The sequence below is a fragment of the Ornithorhynchus anatinus genome, chromosome 6 (genome assembly GCF_004115215.2).
Source record: "Ornithorhynchus anatinus isolate Pmale09 chromosome 6, mOrnAna1.pri.v4, whole genome shotgun sequence".
In the NCBI taxonomy this organism is placed as follows: Eukaryota; Metazoa; Chordata; class Mammalia; order Monotremata; family Ornithorhynchidae; genus Ornithorhynchus; species Ornithorhynchus anatinus.
In genome coordinates, this window is record NC_041733.1 from 44,446,576 (window position 1) to 44,461,052 (window position 14,477).

Here is a 14,477-nt window from a genome sequence, read left to right on the forward strand (position 1 = left end):
CAGGAGAAGAGGTGTAGCGAAGCAGCGGGGCGCCGGCCTAGAAGCCGGAGGACCCGCCTTCGAGTCCAAGTTGGGCTGTTTGCCTGCCGGGTGACCGTGGGTCAGTCACTGAACTTCCCTGTGCCTAGGTTTCTCCATCTGTAAAATGGGGATAATAATACCTGCCTTGCGTCCCTACCTCACAGGGTCCTTATGAGGGTTGAAATGCACTAACCGATGTGAGAGCGCTTCGTTAGAAGCAGCATGGCGTATGGAGAGCACGGGCTCGGGAGTCAGAAGGTCATGGGTTCTAATCCCGGCTCTGCTGCTCTGCTGTGTGACCCGGGGCAAGTCACTTCTCTGGGCCTCAGTTACCTCATCTGTAAAACGGGGATGGAGACTGTGGAGCCCCATATGGGACAGGGACTGCGTCCAACTGGATTTGCTTGCATCCATCCCAGCGCTTAGTACGGTCCCTGGCACGTACCTGGCAAACGCCATCATCATCATTATTATTATTCTTATTGGGAGAGTACAATTCAGTAATAAATACACACAACAAGCTTGAAGTCTAGAGGCGGGGAGGCAGATATTAATCTAAATAAATAAATTACATTTGCGTGCAGAAGTGCTGTGGGGCTGGGAGAAGAGGAAAGGGGGGGGCGGCTCAGTCAGGGAAGGGCTCTTGGAGGAGATGGGCCTCAAATAAGGCTTTGAAGGGGAGGAGAACAATATTGTGTTGGATTTGAGGAGGGAGGGCATTCCAGGCCAGAGGTGGGACGTGGGCGAGGGGTCAGTGAGATGGAGGCACAGTGAGAAGGTTAGCATTAAAGGAGCAAAATATGGGGGCTGGGTTGTAGTAAGAGAGTAATAAGGTGAGGTAGGAGGGTGGCTAGGCGATTGAGTGCTTTAAAAGCCGATGGTGAAGAGTTTTTGTTCGATGCGGAGGTAGATGCGCAACCACTAGAGTTTTTTGAGGAGTGGGGAGACGTGGTCTGAACGTTTCTGTAGAAAAATGATCCAGGCAGCAGAGTGAAATCTGGACTGGAGTCAGGAGAGACAGGAGGCTAGGAGGTCAGCAAGGAGGCTGTTGCAATAATCCAGGCGGGGTAGGATGAGTGATCGTATGAATGGGGTCGCCGTTCGGATGGAGAGGAAAGGGCAGGTTTTAGCCATATGGTGAAGGTGGGACCCATAGGATATAGTGATGAATTGAATATGGGGGGTGAATGAGAGAGAAGAGACAAAGATAAAGCCAAGATGGAGGGCTTGGGAGACAGGAAGGAGGGTGGTGCTGTCTACGGTGATGGGAAAGGGAAGGGGAGGGCAAGGGTGGGAAGATAAGGATTTCTGCTTTGGACAGGTTAAGCTTGAGACGACAGGAGGACAACCAAGTAGAGGAGTCTTGAAGACAGGAGGAAATGCGAGACTGGACAGAGGGAGAGTCCATCCCTGACACTCCCCCGGTGACCCAGCGCGGATCATCCGACCCCCTTTACCCCCAACTCTCCTCTCAGTGACCCAACATGGACCATCCAACCCCTCTCACTCTCCCCTCCTCATTCCAATGACCCAGAACAGATGCTTGACCATGGATCTTCCCAAATCCCCGTGGCACCGGCCATTTTTTCCAGCTGCACCGCTTCCTGAGGAACAGGACCCACGTGTCACTCCCCTCCAAACCCCAATCCCGGTGGGGCAAAGACTTGTTTCCTGGAAATCCTTCACCACTTCCTGCTCCAGTGGGGGCCCCTTGTCTTGGTAGGGTGAGATGTGGGGAACGACAATTTCCTGCTTATCCTGGTCACCCCCTCCTATTCTGTAAACTGCCTCTCAGCTGGTATAATAATAATTGTTATTATGGTACTTATTAAGCACTTCCTATGTACTTACTATGTGCCAGGCACTGTATCAAGCTCTGGGTTTGGACCCAGTCCCTGTCCCACGTGGGACTTATGGTCTCAATTCTCATCTTACAGACGAGGTAACCGAGGCCCCGAGAAGTTAAGTAACTTGCCTAAGGTCACACAGCAGACGGGGGGTGGCGCCAGGATTAGAACCCAGGTCCTGTGATTCCCAGATCCGTGCTCTATCCACTAGGCCACACTGCTATCTGTCCACACCGCTGAATCTTGGGCCTTCAACTGCTCTATCGCCCTGAACATCCTGGTTGCCCTTTTCTTCTACAATTTCCACCCACACCAGACTCTACTGGGCCCAAGAAGAGTTGAAACTGGCTTGTTGAATGCACCGCACCCCCTTTCCTCCCCCTTCTCGTTGGGCTCCTTCTGCTGGAACGCTCTCGGTTCTTCCCTAGTGGTACAGCATTCATGTCTAGGCCCATAATTTATTTATTGATATCATCGTCTGTCACCCGCCTTAGCCCGAAAGCTCCTTGTGGGCAGGAAATGAGTCTCCCAAGACCGTTCTATTGTACTCTCGGAGCTTAGTACAGTGCTTTGCACACAGTTAGTGTTCAGTGAAGACCGAGGATGGATCGATCGATTGAGCGATGGGTTGATTTTGATGATCCCAGCCTGCTTGCTCTCTCTGCAATATCCAACTCGCTTCCGTGGCCTGGTGGAAAGTGCCCAGGCCTGGAATTCGGAGGACTTCGATTCCTATCCCGGTTCCACCACGCGCCTGCCGCGGGACCCCGGACAAGTCGCTTCACCTCTCTGTGCTCCAGTTTCCTCATCTATAAAATGGGGATTAGGTATCCGTTCTCCCACCTACTTAGATGTGGCACGGGGACCGGGTCCAACCTGATAAACTTCTATCTACCCCGGCGCTTAGAACGGCGCTGGGCACATCGTGAGCACCTAACGAATACCATTTAAAGAAAGGGAGAGAGAGAGAATTGAGAAGACCGGGAAGCTGTGGTGGGTGGGAGAGAGCAAGATGTGGAGTCCCGAGCTGTGAGTACCTGGGTATTCTCCCTGAAGTATTTCAGGATGGTCTCCAACACCACCTCTTGGTGTTTCTTGGCGATGTCTCCCAACTTCTTGGCCGCCAGGGCTACCTGGGGCAAGTCTTCCATCCCGAGGGATTTGATGATCTTGATGCATATGGCTGCGGGCCGGAGAAGAGGTGACAGGTTGTCGGGTGGGGCAAGGAGGGCCTGGAACCCGACTGCCCTTTGCCCTCCCTCCCAGTCAGGCTTCCTATGAGAAAAGGGTGGGACCTCCCAGCCCACCGCGGCAACCCCAGCCAGCCCATTCCTCCTGGCTCCGGGGCTGGGGCTCTGGGCTGCTGTCGCCGCTTGCCAGGTGGGTCTCACGCAGCCCGGGAGCGAGGCCACAGGAAGCCAGAGGAGGGCACGGCCTGGCCCCGTGGCAAGAACCCCGGGCCTGGCAGTGGGAGGTCCTGGCTTGGAATTCTGAATCTGCCGCTGGCCTGCTGTGCGGGAATTTAGGCGAGTCACTTCACTTCTCCTCCTCGTTTGCAAAAAGGGGATGAAGCATCCATCCTCCCTCACCCTTAGACTGTGAGCCCCGTGGGGGACCGGGGCTGAGTCTGACCAGATTATCTTTACCGGCCTCAAGGGTGGGCAGATAGCGTGTAACAAAAGCCGCCATTAATGAGAGACACCGGAAGAGGGTGGGAAGAGAGAGACGAGCGGTGACGGTGTCTCTAGACGCCCGATTTTGGAGCGCAGGCCCTAGTCTCCCCTCTCCCTGCACCGGCCAGGCGCGGAGGAGTTCCCTCACCGGGCCCCCCTCGGCAGAGCGTCCCCCTGGCCGGCTTCCAGCTCCTCACCCGTGTTCCGGGCCACATCGGTGAAGACCCTCTCCTTCTTCCTTCTCGGGCTGTCCGGGGTGACCTTTGACTTGGGAGGCAGGAGGTTCCAGGAGTGAGCGCCTCTGGATTGGTTCCGCTCTCTCCGCCTCAGCTTCTTCACGCTATTCCTCTTCCAGAACGGGAAGTTCCAGGAGAGCCAGGCCGGGGAGGAGGCTGGTTGCCTGGAGGCCGGAGCCCATTCTATCTCCTCATCCGGGTGGGCCCCCCCGATCCTCTCCGGCCTCTCCAGCCCCTCGGCTGCCTCCGCCCTCTTGGCAGCCAGTCCTCTGGGGGGCTTCTGGGAACTGAGAAGGGGCTTCTGGAAAACTGAGGACCACCTGCGACAAAGCCCGGGGGCAGAGGGGAGCGGGGAAGAATCGGCCTGGATTCATTCATTCATTCATTCAATAGTATTTATTGAGCGCTTACTATGTGCACAGCACTGGACTAAGTGCTTGGAATGGACAATTCGGCAACGGATAGACAATCCCTGCCCATCGACGGGCTCACGGTCTAATCCGGGGAGACAGACGGACAAAAGCAAGGCAACTTAATCACGATAAATAGAATCGGGGTATGTACGGATCTGCCTGGCCCGCTGAACTCAAGCTCCTCCCCAACCTCAGAGGTGACGGGGGCTCTGGAGACCAGGGGGGAACATAACAGCGTGACTCAGTGGAAAGACCCCGGGCTTGGGAGTCAGAGGTCATGGGTTCGAATCCCGGCTCCGCCGCTTGGCAGCTGTGTGACCGTGGGCGAGTCACTTCACTTCTCTGGGCCTCGGTTCCCTCCTCTGTCAAATGGGGATGAAGACTGTGAGCCTCACGTGGGACCACCTGATGACCCTGTATCTCCCCCAGCGCTTAGAACAGTGCTCTGCACATAGTAAGCGCTTAACAAATACCAATATTATTATTATTATAAGTCCAGCACTTAGAACAGTGCTTGGCACATAGTAAGCGCTTAACAAATAACATCTTTATTCTAAGTCGGCGGCGGCCCCCCAACTCTGGGCTCATTCCCAACTCAGCTGGGGCTCTCAGGTAGCATCAGAGGATGCGGACAACTGGGATTCTGGGGTCCGGGCCTGCTCCGTCCTTTCCCTAAAGGTTCTTCCCAGTGGAGTCAGAGCATCGGGAACCCACCCCCGGGTCTCTGACGGCACCCGGGGAGGGGAAGGAGGGACTCATCTCTTCACATTCCAAGTGGGAAGTCGGAAGGCCAGAGGACCTAGGTGACTTCCTCCAGTTCACCCATCAAGGCGGAATAGAACCCAGGGCGAGACTAGAACTCAGGTCTCCTGGCTCCCAGCCCCTGCCCGCTGCTGCCAAGAGAACCAGCCTGTCTGCAGAGGGGTAGGCCCGCAGGACTGCTCTGCAATAATAATAATAATGTTGGTATTTGTTAAGCACTTCCTATGTGCAGAGCACTGTTCTAAGCGCTGGGGGAGATACAGGGTCATCGGGTTGTCCCACGGGAGGCTCACAGTCTTCATCCCCATTTTTACAGATGAGGGTAACTGAGGCCGAGAGAAATGAAGTGACTTACCCTCAGTCACACAGCTGCCAAGCGGCAGAGCCGAGCTTTGAACCCAAGATCCCTGACTCCCAAGCCCGGGCTCTTTCCACTGAGCCACGCTGCTTCTCTCTTAGTACAGTGCTTGGCATGTAGCGAGCATTTAACAAATGCCTCAATTGCGCTTCTTTGTAGCGCTAGTAACACTGATTGAACACCTCCTAGGTGCAACACACTGTACTAATCATTTGGAAAAGGAGAAAAGAAGCCTAAGTCACATTCCCTGCCCACAAGGAGCGCACACTCTAGAAGGGGAGACAGGCATAGAACAGTTCACAAGAACACTCACAATGGAATCAGAATCAATAATTGACTGCCCAGTCGAAGATGATAATAATAATAACGTTGGTATTTGTTAAGCGCTTACTATGTGCAGAGCACTGTTCTAAGCGCTGGGGGAGATACAGGGTCATCGGGTTGTCCCACGGGAGGCTCACAGTCTTCATCCCCATTTTCCAGATGAGGTCACTGAAGCCCCGAGAAGTGAAGTGACTTGGCCACAGCCACACAGCTGCCAAGCGGCGGAGCTGGGATTCGAACCCATGACCCCTGGCTCCCAAGCCCGGGCTCTTTCCACTGAGCCACGCTGCTGTCCAAGTACTACTAAGGAAGTGTATAAATCACCACCTCTCCCCACTGCCGCCTGGAAACGCCTCCTGGGCAGGAAATGTGTCTCCCAACTCCGTTGTGCCCTCCCAGGAGTTCAGTACAGTGCTTGGCACACGGTGAGCGCTCCATAAATACCGCCGGTAGGTTTGATCGTCCTAGGTAAAGAAAACCCCAGATTTGGGGAAAGAAACTCATCTGGGAAGGCTTCAAGGAGGAGGTGGGATTTCAGGCTGGGGAAATGGGTCGACTGGCAGGGTGGAGAGGCAAGCTGGGGTGCATCAGGAGGGGAGGGGATGGAGGCAAGAGGGTCAAGAGTGAACTAGAGAGCAAGTTTGGGACGGCGGAGGGAGGATTAGAACCCAGGTCCTCTGCCTTCTGGCCCTGTGCTCTTTCCACTAGGTCCATCCCACTTGTTAACTGCGTGACTGTGGGCAAGTCACTTCACTTCTCTGGGCCTCAGTTCCCTCATCTGGAAAATGGGGATGAAGACTGGGAGCCTCATATGGGACAACCTGTATCTCCTCCAGCGCTTAGAACAGCGCTCTGCATCTAGTAAGCATGATGTTGCTAGTGTTGATCTTTCCCTGAGAAGGGTCATCAGACCAGGCCTCCGTGCTGCCCGGTGGGGACTGTCGGAGCGGCCCAGGTGATTTCGGAATTGGCTAAGGGGCCCCCGAGATAAAAGGAGCGGGGATCGCTCCCTCGCTCTGGGGGGACGGGCCCGGGAGCCACGGAGGGGGACGCCTCGGGGTTCTCGGGCGAAGGGGCGAGAGCCACCTCTCCCCGGGGGACGCACCAGTTGTGATGAGCCATGCGGGCGCCCAGTCCAGCCTCTTCGGACGGAGCAAGGGACGGGGACGCCTTGGAGCCGCCGAACCCTCCCTCTTCCCGTCCCTAGTTGGGCGCCTTGATTCTTACTTCACCTGTGAGGTCACAATTGTTCCCGCGGAGGCTTGGAGGGGTCAGAGGGCAAGGGGGACCGGAGCCTCGGGGGTGGGATGCCACGTGGCTGGTCACCCCTTCAGGTCTGGCTTGGTTCTCCGATCACCAGTCGACCGGTCGATCGATCAACGGCGTCCCGCAGGCACGCCACTGAGGGACAGTGCGCCCACCTAATCGGTCGTTGGTATTTATTAAACGCTGGTTATGGGCGTAGCGTTGCACCGAGGGCTTGGAAAGGAAAACGTAACAGTGGGTAGAGACGACCCCTGCTCACAAGCGCTTAAGGTCTAGAAGAGGAGTCCGAAGTTAACATAAATTTCAGCTCTGGACATGTGGACTCGGGCGTTGAGGGTGGGGTGAATATCGAGGGCTTAAAGGGGACGAATCCACCGGTACAGGTGACGCCAGAAGGGAGCCGAAGGCCTCCTGGAGGAGATGTGATTTTAGGAGCGTTTGGAAAGTGGGGAGAGTGATCATCTGTTGGATGTGAAGCGGGAGGGGGTTCCAGGCCAGAGGAAGGACGCGGGCGAGGGGTTGGGGGTGACGTAGATGAGACCGAGGTACGGTGAGTAGGCCGGCGTTAGAGGAGAGAAGTGTGTGGGCTCGGTTGTGGTAGAAAATCAGCGAGGTACGGGAGGAAGGGCCGGCCGATCGGATGCCTTAAAACCGAGGGTGAGGAGTTCCCGTCTGATGCGGAGATGGATGGGCAACCCCTGGAAAGTGTGATGGAGCGGGGAGGCGAGGCCTGAACATTTTATAGAAAAATGATCCAGCAGCAGAGTGAAGTGTGGCCTGGAGTGGAGAGAGACAGGAGACAGGAGGCTATGTACTTAGCGCTTGGAACGTACAAATCGGTAACAGATAGAGACAGTCCCTGCCCTCTGATGGGCTTACAGTCTAATCGGGGACTGAGGTTGACTGAGAGAGATGAGTTGAGGGCAGTGCCAAGGTGAGACAGGCTCGTGAGGCGGGGAGGGAGGTCGAGCTGTCTACGTGTGATGGGAGAGTCAGGTGAAGACAGAGTTCGGGGCAGGAAGATGAGTCTTTTAGACAGTCAAATCTGAGGTGTCAGTGGGCCATTCATTCATTCATTCAATAGTATTCATTGAGCGCTTACTATGTGCAGAGCACTGTACTAAGCGCTTGGAATGGACAATTCGGCAACAGATAGAGACGATCTCTGCCCGTTGATGGGCTTACAGTCTAATCATGGGCTTACAGTCTGATCAAGTCTACATTCAGGTAGAGCTGTTCGGAAGGCCGGAGGAAATGGGAGAATGCCGAGAAAGAGAGGGGACAGGACTGGAGTTGGAGATTTGGGAATTGTCCGCCCAGAGATGGCCATGGAACCAGGCTCTGACTGGTGTCCAGTCTTCCCAAGGGTGAGGACCTTCCCTCTCCACCCCAGAAGGACCTGAGAGATTGGAAGCGTTTATTCCTCATCCCGGGAAGTCAGAGGGGAGCTGGCCGGCAACCGCCCCTGACTCACTCCCCCGCAAAAATGAGCCTGGCAGAAAGAGTGGAAAGAGCCTAGGCCTGGGAGTCGGGAAGACCTATGTTCTAATGCTGGCTTTGCCCCTGGCCTGCAAGGTAACCTTGGGCAAGTCGCTTAAACCTCCGGTGCCTCGGTTTCCTCATCTTTAAAATTCGGATAAGGTACCTGCTCTCTCTTCCTTTGAGATGTGAGTCCTGTGTGGGACAGGGACCGTTTCCAATCTGTCGGCTCTCTTTCCCAGTGCTCGGCACATTGCTCGGCCCAGAGTACGTATACATATTTCATACCCAGTCCATGCTTCCCCCTACTGCCCAGACCACTCTTCCATGATGTCATCAGCTTCTCAACACCTCTGGACCTCTGGCAGCTGTCTGTGGGGAAGGCGCAGGGGTGATCCGCCCCAGGGAAGGGGCAAGTGTGTCTGTTCACCCATCTCCCAGGCTCCCAAGGAGACAGAATCCTCCCTCCCCTCGCAGATGGTCCTTTGGCTGGATTCTTCCTTCCTCTGGACTGTGAACTCATTACGGGCAGCACACGTGTCTGCTAATTCTGTTGTTCTGTACTCTCCCAAGAGCTCAGCACGCAGGAAGCGCTCAGTAAGCGCCACTGATCGGCCGCCAGTGTGGTCATCGGTCAGCGTGTCCCACGGGCAGAAACCAGCTGCCAGGGTAGCATACTGCTTCCTCCAAAATCACATCTCTCCTCCAGGAAGCCTCTGATTATGCTCTCACCCTCCTCCCCGCCCCCCGCCACACACACATTCTGCACACATCTGGTTCATACCCGAGGTGCATTTTGATACCACCCCTAGCCCCACAACACCAATATTCATATCCTTGGACTCTATTGTTCCTCCCTACCTGTAATTTATTTTAACGCCTGTCTCCCTCACTAGATTGTAAGCTCCCTGAAGGCAGGGATCGTGTCTATTAAGTCTATCGCACCCTCCCCAGCGCTTAGTACAGTGCTCTGCACACAATGCGCGCTCGAAAGATTCTCTTCATCGATGGATCGATCGGCGAGCTTCATCGACGCTATATCCAACAAACGAGCCCTGACCAGTGACAATAATAATAATTAAGGTATTTGGTAAGTGCTTACTATGTGCCAAGCGCTGTACTGAATCTTGGTGAGGATACAAGCAAAAGGGGTTGGGCACAGTTCCTTCTCCCCCGTGGGGCTCACGGTCTCGATCCCCATTTTACAGATGAGGTAACCGAGGCCCAGAGAAGTGACCCGCCCAGCGTCACTCAGCAGAAGGGTGGAGGAGTCAGGATTAGAACCCATGACCTTCCGACTCATTCACTCATTCATTCAATAGTATTGATTGAGCGCTTACTATATGCAGAGCACCATACTGAGCACTTGGAATGAACAATTCGGCACCAGATAGAGACCATCCCTGCCCAGTGCCGGGCTCACAGTCTAAACGGGGGGGAAGGACGGCAAAGCAAAACAGAACAAAACAAAACAAGATCATCACGATAAATAGAATCAAGGGGATGTACACCTCATTAAGAAAATAAATAGTGTAATAAATAATATATACAAATTGAGCACAGTGCTGAGGGGAGGGGAAGGGGGAAGAGCTGGGGCGGGGCAGCTAGAGAGATTCTTTCCTCACTGCATTGATCCCTGCCGCTCTGCCTTCCACTGGGCCTCTGGGCCCTCTGCTTGGCCTGAGCTCCGCAAGAAGCAGCAGTAACATGCTAGTAGAAGCATGAATAATAATCATAATTATAATATCTGTTCAGCATCTACTATGTGCAAAGCACTGTACTAAATCCTAAACTGGGCAAGAAATACCTAGATGAGGCATAGACGAGGTCCCTGGACCAAGGGGCTCGTGGTCTAAGAGGGGGCGGTCGGGGCTAGCAGTTAACAGAAAGGCAAAGAAAAATGTTAATCATAATACTTATATCTGTGAAACGCTTGTCTGCTGCGTGACCTTGGGCAAGTCACTTTGCTTCTCTGGGCCTCAGTTACTTCATCTGGAAAATGGGGATTAAGATCGAGAGTCCCATGAGGGACATGGACTGCTTCCAACCCCCAGGCCTTGGCAGTGCCTGGCACATAGCAGTGCTTAACAAACACCATTAAAAAAAAAAAAAGTGCTCAGTGCCCAGTTCTGTACTAAACGCCGGAAATAATTCAAGATTCAAGGTATTCTATCCCCATTTTACACCGTAGTCATCGTTTGGGAAAGTACAAAAGACCAGGAAACTGAGGCCCAGAGAAGCGAAGTGACTTGCCCACGGGCAAATCACGGGGACTAGAATTAGAACCCGGGTCCAGTGATTCCCAAGCTAAGGTTCTCCCTGGGAAATCGTGCGGGGGCACCCGTGTGCCTGGAGGAAGAGGGGAAAACGCTGGCACGGACCAGTTTCGGGGCTGGCCCGAGGCCGGGGACACTCACGTCATCTCGTGCCAGCCGGCCGGTGTCCCTGGCCAGCAGTGGAGTCCCTCCTGGTTCCGAGCATGCCAGGGCACTTAATCAATCGATCTGTCAATCAGAGGTATTTATTGAGTGCTTACTGTCTGCTGAGCACTGTACTAAGCACTTGGGAAAGTTCGATAGAGCAGAATCGGTAGGAGGAGCTTACAGGAGGAGCTTACAGGTTACGGGGGCGGAGGGAGGGACCAACATTAAAAGAAAATACAGATAGGATAAAATAGTAGGGTGAAGGATATGCACGTAAGTACTGTGGGTCTGGGGAAAGTATCAAAGTGCTTAAGAGGTTCACGGCCAAACGCGTCGTCGACGCAGAGGGGCGAGAAGATGGGGAAATGAGGGCTTTCACAGGGAAGGCCTCCTGGACGAGATAAAGTCTTTGGAGAAGTTATGAAGACGGAGAGAATGGTAGGCCGTCAGCCATGAGGGGGGGGAGTTCCGGCTTACGGGGGGAGGACGCGATCAAGGGGTCGGTGGCAAGAGTGACGAGATCGAGGTACCGAGAGTAGGTGGACGTTGGAGGAGAGGAGCGTGCGGGTTGGGTTGTAGTATAGCAGGGAGGTGAAATAGAAGGGGGAGAACTGATTAAAACCGGTGGCAAGGAATTTCTGTTTCAGGTGGAACGGCCTGGACAACCTCGGGAGGCTCTCGAGCAACGGGGAGACATGGACTGAACTTTGTGTTAGAAAAACGATGCGGGTTTACGCACCGGAGAGAGGAGAGACGGGAAGCAGTGAGGTCGGAGAGGAGGCTGCTAGAGTAAGAAGAACAACAGTTATAATAATAATATTTACAGAGTCGTTACTACGGGTTAAGCACTGTACCGAGCACCGCGGCAGATAGAAGATAATCAGATTCCTTCATTTATTCATTCGATCGTATTTATTGAGCGTTTACTGTGTGCAGAGCACTGTACTAAGCGCTTGGGAGAGGGCAGTACAACAACAGACGGACACATCCCCTTCCCACCACGAGTTTAGAGTCTACAGTGGGGGAGAGAGACGTCAGTACAAATTAATAGATTACAGAGACGCGGGGGGGGGGGAGGGGGAGAGCTAAGGGAGCAAATCAGGGCAACGCAGAAGGGAGTGGGAGAAGGGGGAGAGGGAGGCGCCTAGTCTGGAAGTCCTCTCGGAGGAGATGCGTCTTCGATAAGGCTTTGAAGGGGGGACCGTAAGCCGTCTGTCGGATCTGAGGCGGAAGGATGTTCCAGGCCAGCGGCAGGACACGGGAGAGGGGTCAGCTGCCAGATAGATTAGATCGCGGCACAGTGAAAAGGTTAGCATTCGAGGAGTGAAGCGCGGGGAGGGGGTGGAAGCCAGATCTCCGGGGGTTGAGAATTGAAGGCGAGGAAGGGGAGGCAATGGATGAAGATGACTCCCTCCAGGAGTTCGAAGAGGAACAGTAATAATGATGTGGGTATCTGTGAAGCGCTTACCATGGGCAGAGCACCGTTCTAAGCACTGGGGGGAGATACAGGGTCATCGGGTTGTCCCACGTGAGGCTCACAGTTAATCCCCATTTTCCAGAAGAGGTCACTGAGGCCCAGAGAAGTGAAGCGACTGGCCCACAGTCACACAGCTGCCAAGCGGCAGAGCCGGGATGCGAACCCACGACCTCTGACTCCCAGGCCAGTGGCTCTTCCCACTGAGCCACGCTGGAAGGAGGGAGAGGAGGGGAGAATTGGAGGGAGCCAAGGGGCCAAGGGAGGCTTTTTTTTTAGGATAGGGAGAACACGGGCAGGCTTGAAAGCAGCGGAGAAAGAGCCACTGGATAATGAACTGTAGAAGATGGCAGTCAGAGAGGGAATCAATCAATCAGTGGTATTTACTGAGCGCATATTATGTGCAGAGAGCAATACAACAGAATTGGGGACGCGATCCCTATCGGTAAATTCACTCCTCAACTCCGCTGACCTCCCGCTCCACCCCACCTGGCCCGTTCCCCAACTTGGGCACACACTCGATCTCGTCCTCTCTAGCCATTGTACGGTATCGACCCTTCCAAACTCTGAAATCCCTCTATCTGGCCACAATCCTCTCACCTACCTCCCCTCCCGAACACCTCCTCTCCGAAATTCTGTACTATTCCCCCACGGAGACCTCCAATCTTTGAGCCCCATCCAATTTTCTCAACTCCTCATGACCCACTTAGCCTCCAGACCCAAACTAATAATAATAATAATTAGGGCATGTGAGGCACCTACTACATGCCAGGCACTGTACTAAGCGCTGGGGTGGTTAGAAGCAGAGCGGATTGGAAACAGTCCCAGTCCCACACGGGGCTCCCGGTCTCGATCCCCATTTTCCCGACGAGGTAACTGAGGCCCAGAGAAGTGAAGTGACGTGCCCCAGCTCACCCAGCAGACGAGGGGCAGAGTCGGGATTAGAACTCATAATAAAATTAGACCGTGAGCCCGTCATGGGCCCTATCTGTTGCCGAATTGTCCATTCCAAGCGCTTAGTACAGTGCTCGGCACACAGCGAGCGCTCACTAAATACTGTTGAATGAATAATAACGTCGGTTTAAGCGCTCACTGTGTGCCGAGCACCGTCCTAAGCGCCGGGAGGGATACCAGGTGATCAGGTTGTCCCACTTTGGGTTCACAGTCTTCGTCCCCATTTTACAGATGAGGCGACTGAGGCCCCGAGAAGTGAAGTGACTGGAGTTGACAGGTGGCGGAGCCGGGATTAGAACCCATGACCTCTGACTCCTAAGCCTGTCCTCTTTCCACTGAGCCACGCTGCTGCTTCCCATGACTTTCTGCTTTGCAGGCCCGGGCTCTTTCTACTGCACCGTGCCGCTTCCCTTGACGACCAAACTGTCGCTCTCAACACCACCCTCTCTACTGAACTCGACTCTCTCGCTCTCCGTCCCTTTTCTCGAACTCAGACCTCTAACCCCCAGCCCGGGATCACCCGCACGGGTCTGCCTCTTCGGCTCTCGCTGCCGGCAGAAATCTAAGCATCAGGTCGACTCTGTCCGCTTCAACTTTATCCTTTCATCCATTCATTCAATCGCATTTATTGAGCGCTTACTATGGGCAGGGCACCGTACTGAGCGCTCGGAATGGACAATTCGGCAACAGATAGAGACCATCCCTGCCCAGTGACGGGCTCACAGTCTAATCGACTCTGCCCTCTCCTCTGTCCGGCAAAATTATTTCCCCACCATTACCGACGCCCTCGCCCAACGGCCCTCACCGGATGTTCCAGGCATTTAACTCTCTCCTCGGGCCCCCCGTCCCCCGGCCTCCCCCTTCCCTTGCCACCAACGACCTGGCCGCCTACTTTATGAAGAAAATTAACATTATCGTTCATTCATTCATTTGATAGTATTTATTGAGCGCTTCCTATGTGCAGAGCACTGTACAAAGCTCTTGGAAGGGACAATTCGGCAACAGATAGAGACGATCCCTGCCCACTGACGGGCTCTAATCGGGGGAGACGGTCGGACAAGAGCAATAGCAATAAATAGAAGCGAGGGGACGGACACCTCATTGACAAAATAAATAGGGTAATAAAGATATATACAAATGAGCACAGTGTTGAGGGGAGGGGAAGGGAGAGGGGGAGGAGCAGAGGGAAAGGGGGGAAGAGCTCCCTAAAATCTCCCCTGCCCTGTCTTCAACTCTCCTATCTTTCC

General features: G+C 54.3%; 1 protein-coding gene across 1 annotated transcript in view; it reads right to left on the minus strand.

The window, feature by feature from the left end:
- Positions 1-6,823, minus strand: part of LOC103165498 (maestro heat-like repeat family member 5) — a 45,374-nt gene extending 38,551 nt beyond the window's left edge. The window contains exons 1-3 of the mRNA XM_039912452.1: positions 6,740-6,823; positions 3,739-4,097; positions 2,906-3,051 (exon numbers count right to left, since the gene is read on the minus strand). Coding sequence (XP_039768386.1) covers positions 2,906-3,051; positions 3,739-4,097; positions 6,740-6,756 — 522 coding nt within the window. The 5' untranslated portion in view covers positions 6,757-6,823. The remainder of the gene's footprint in view (positions 1-2,905; positions 3,052-3,738; positions 4,098-6,739) is intronic.
- Positions 6,824-14,477: the final 7,654 nt, after the last annotated feature.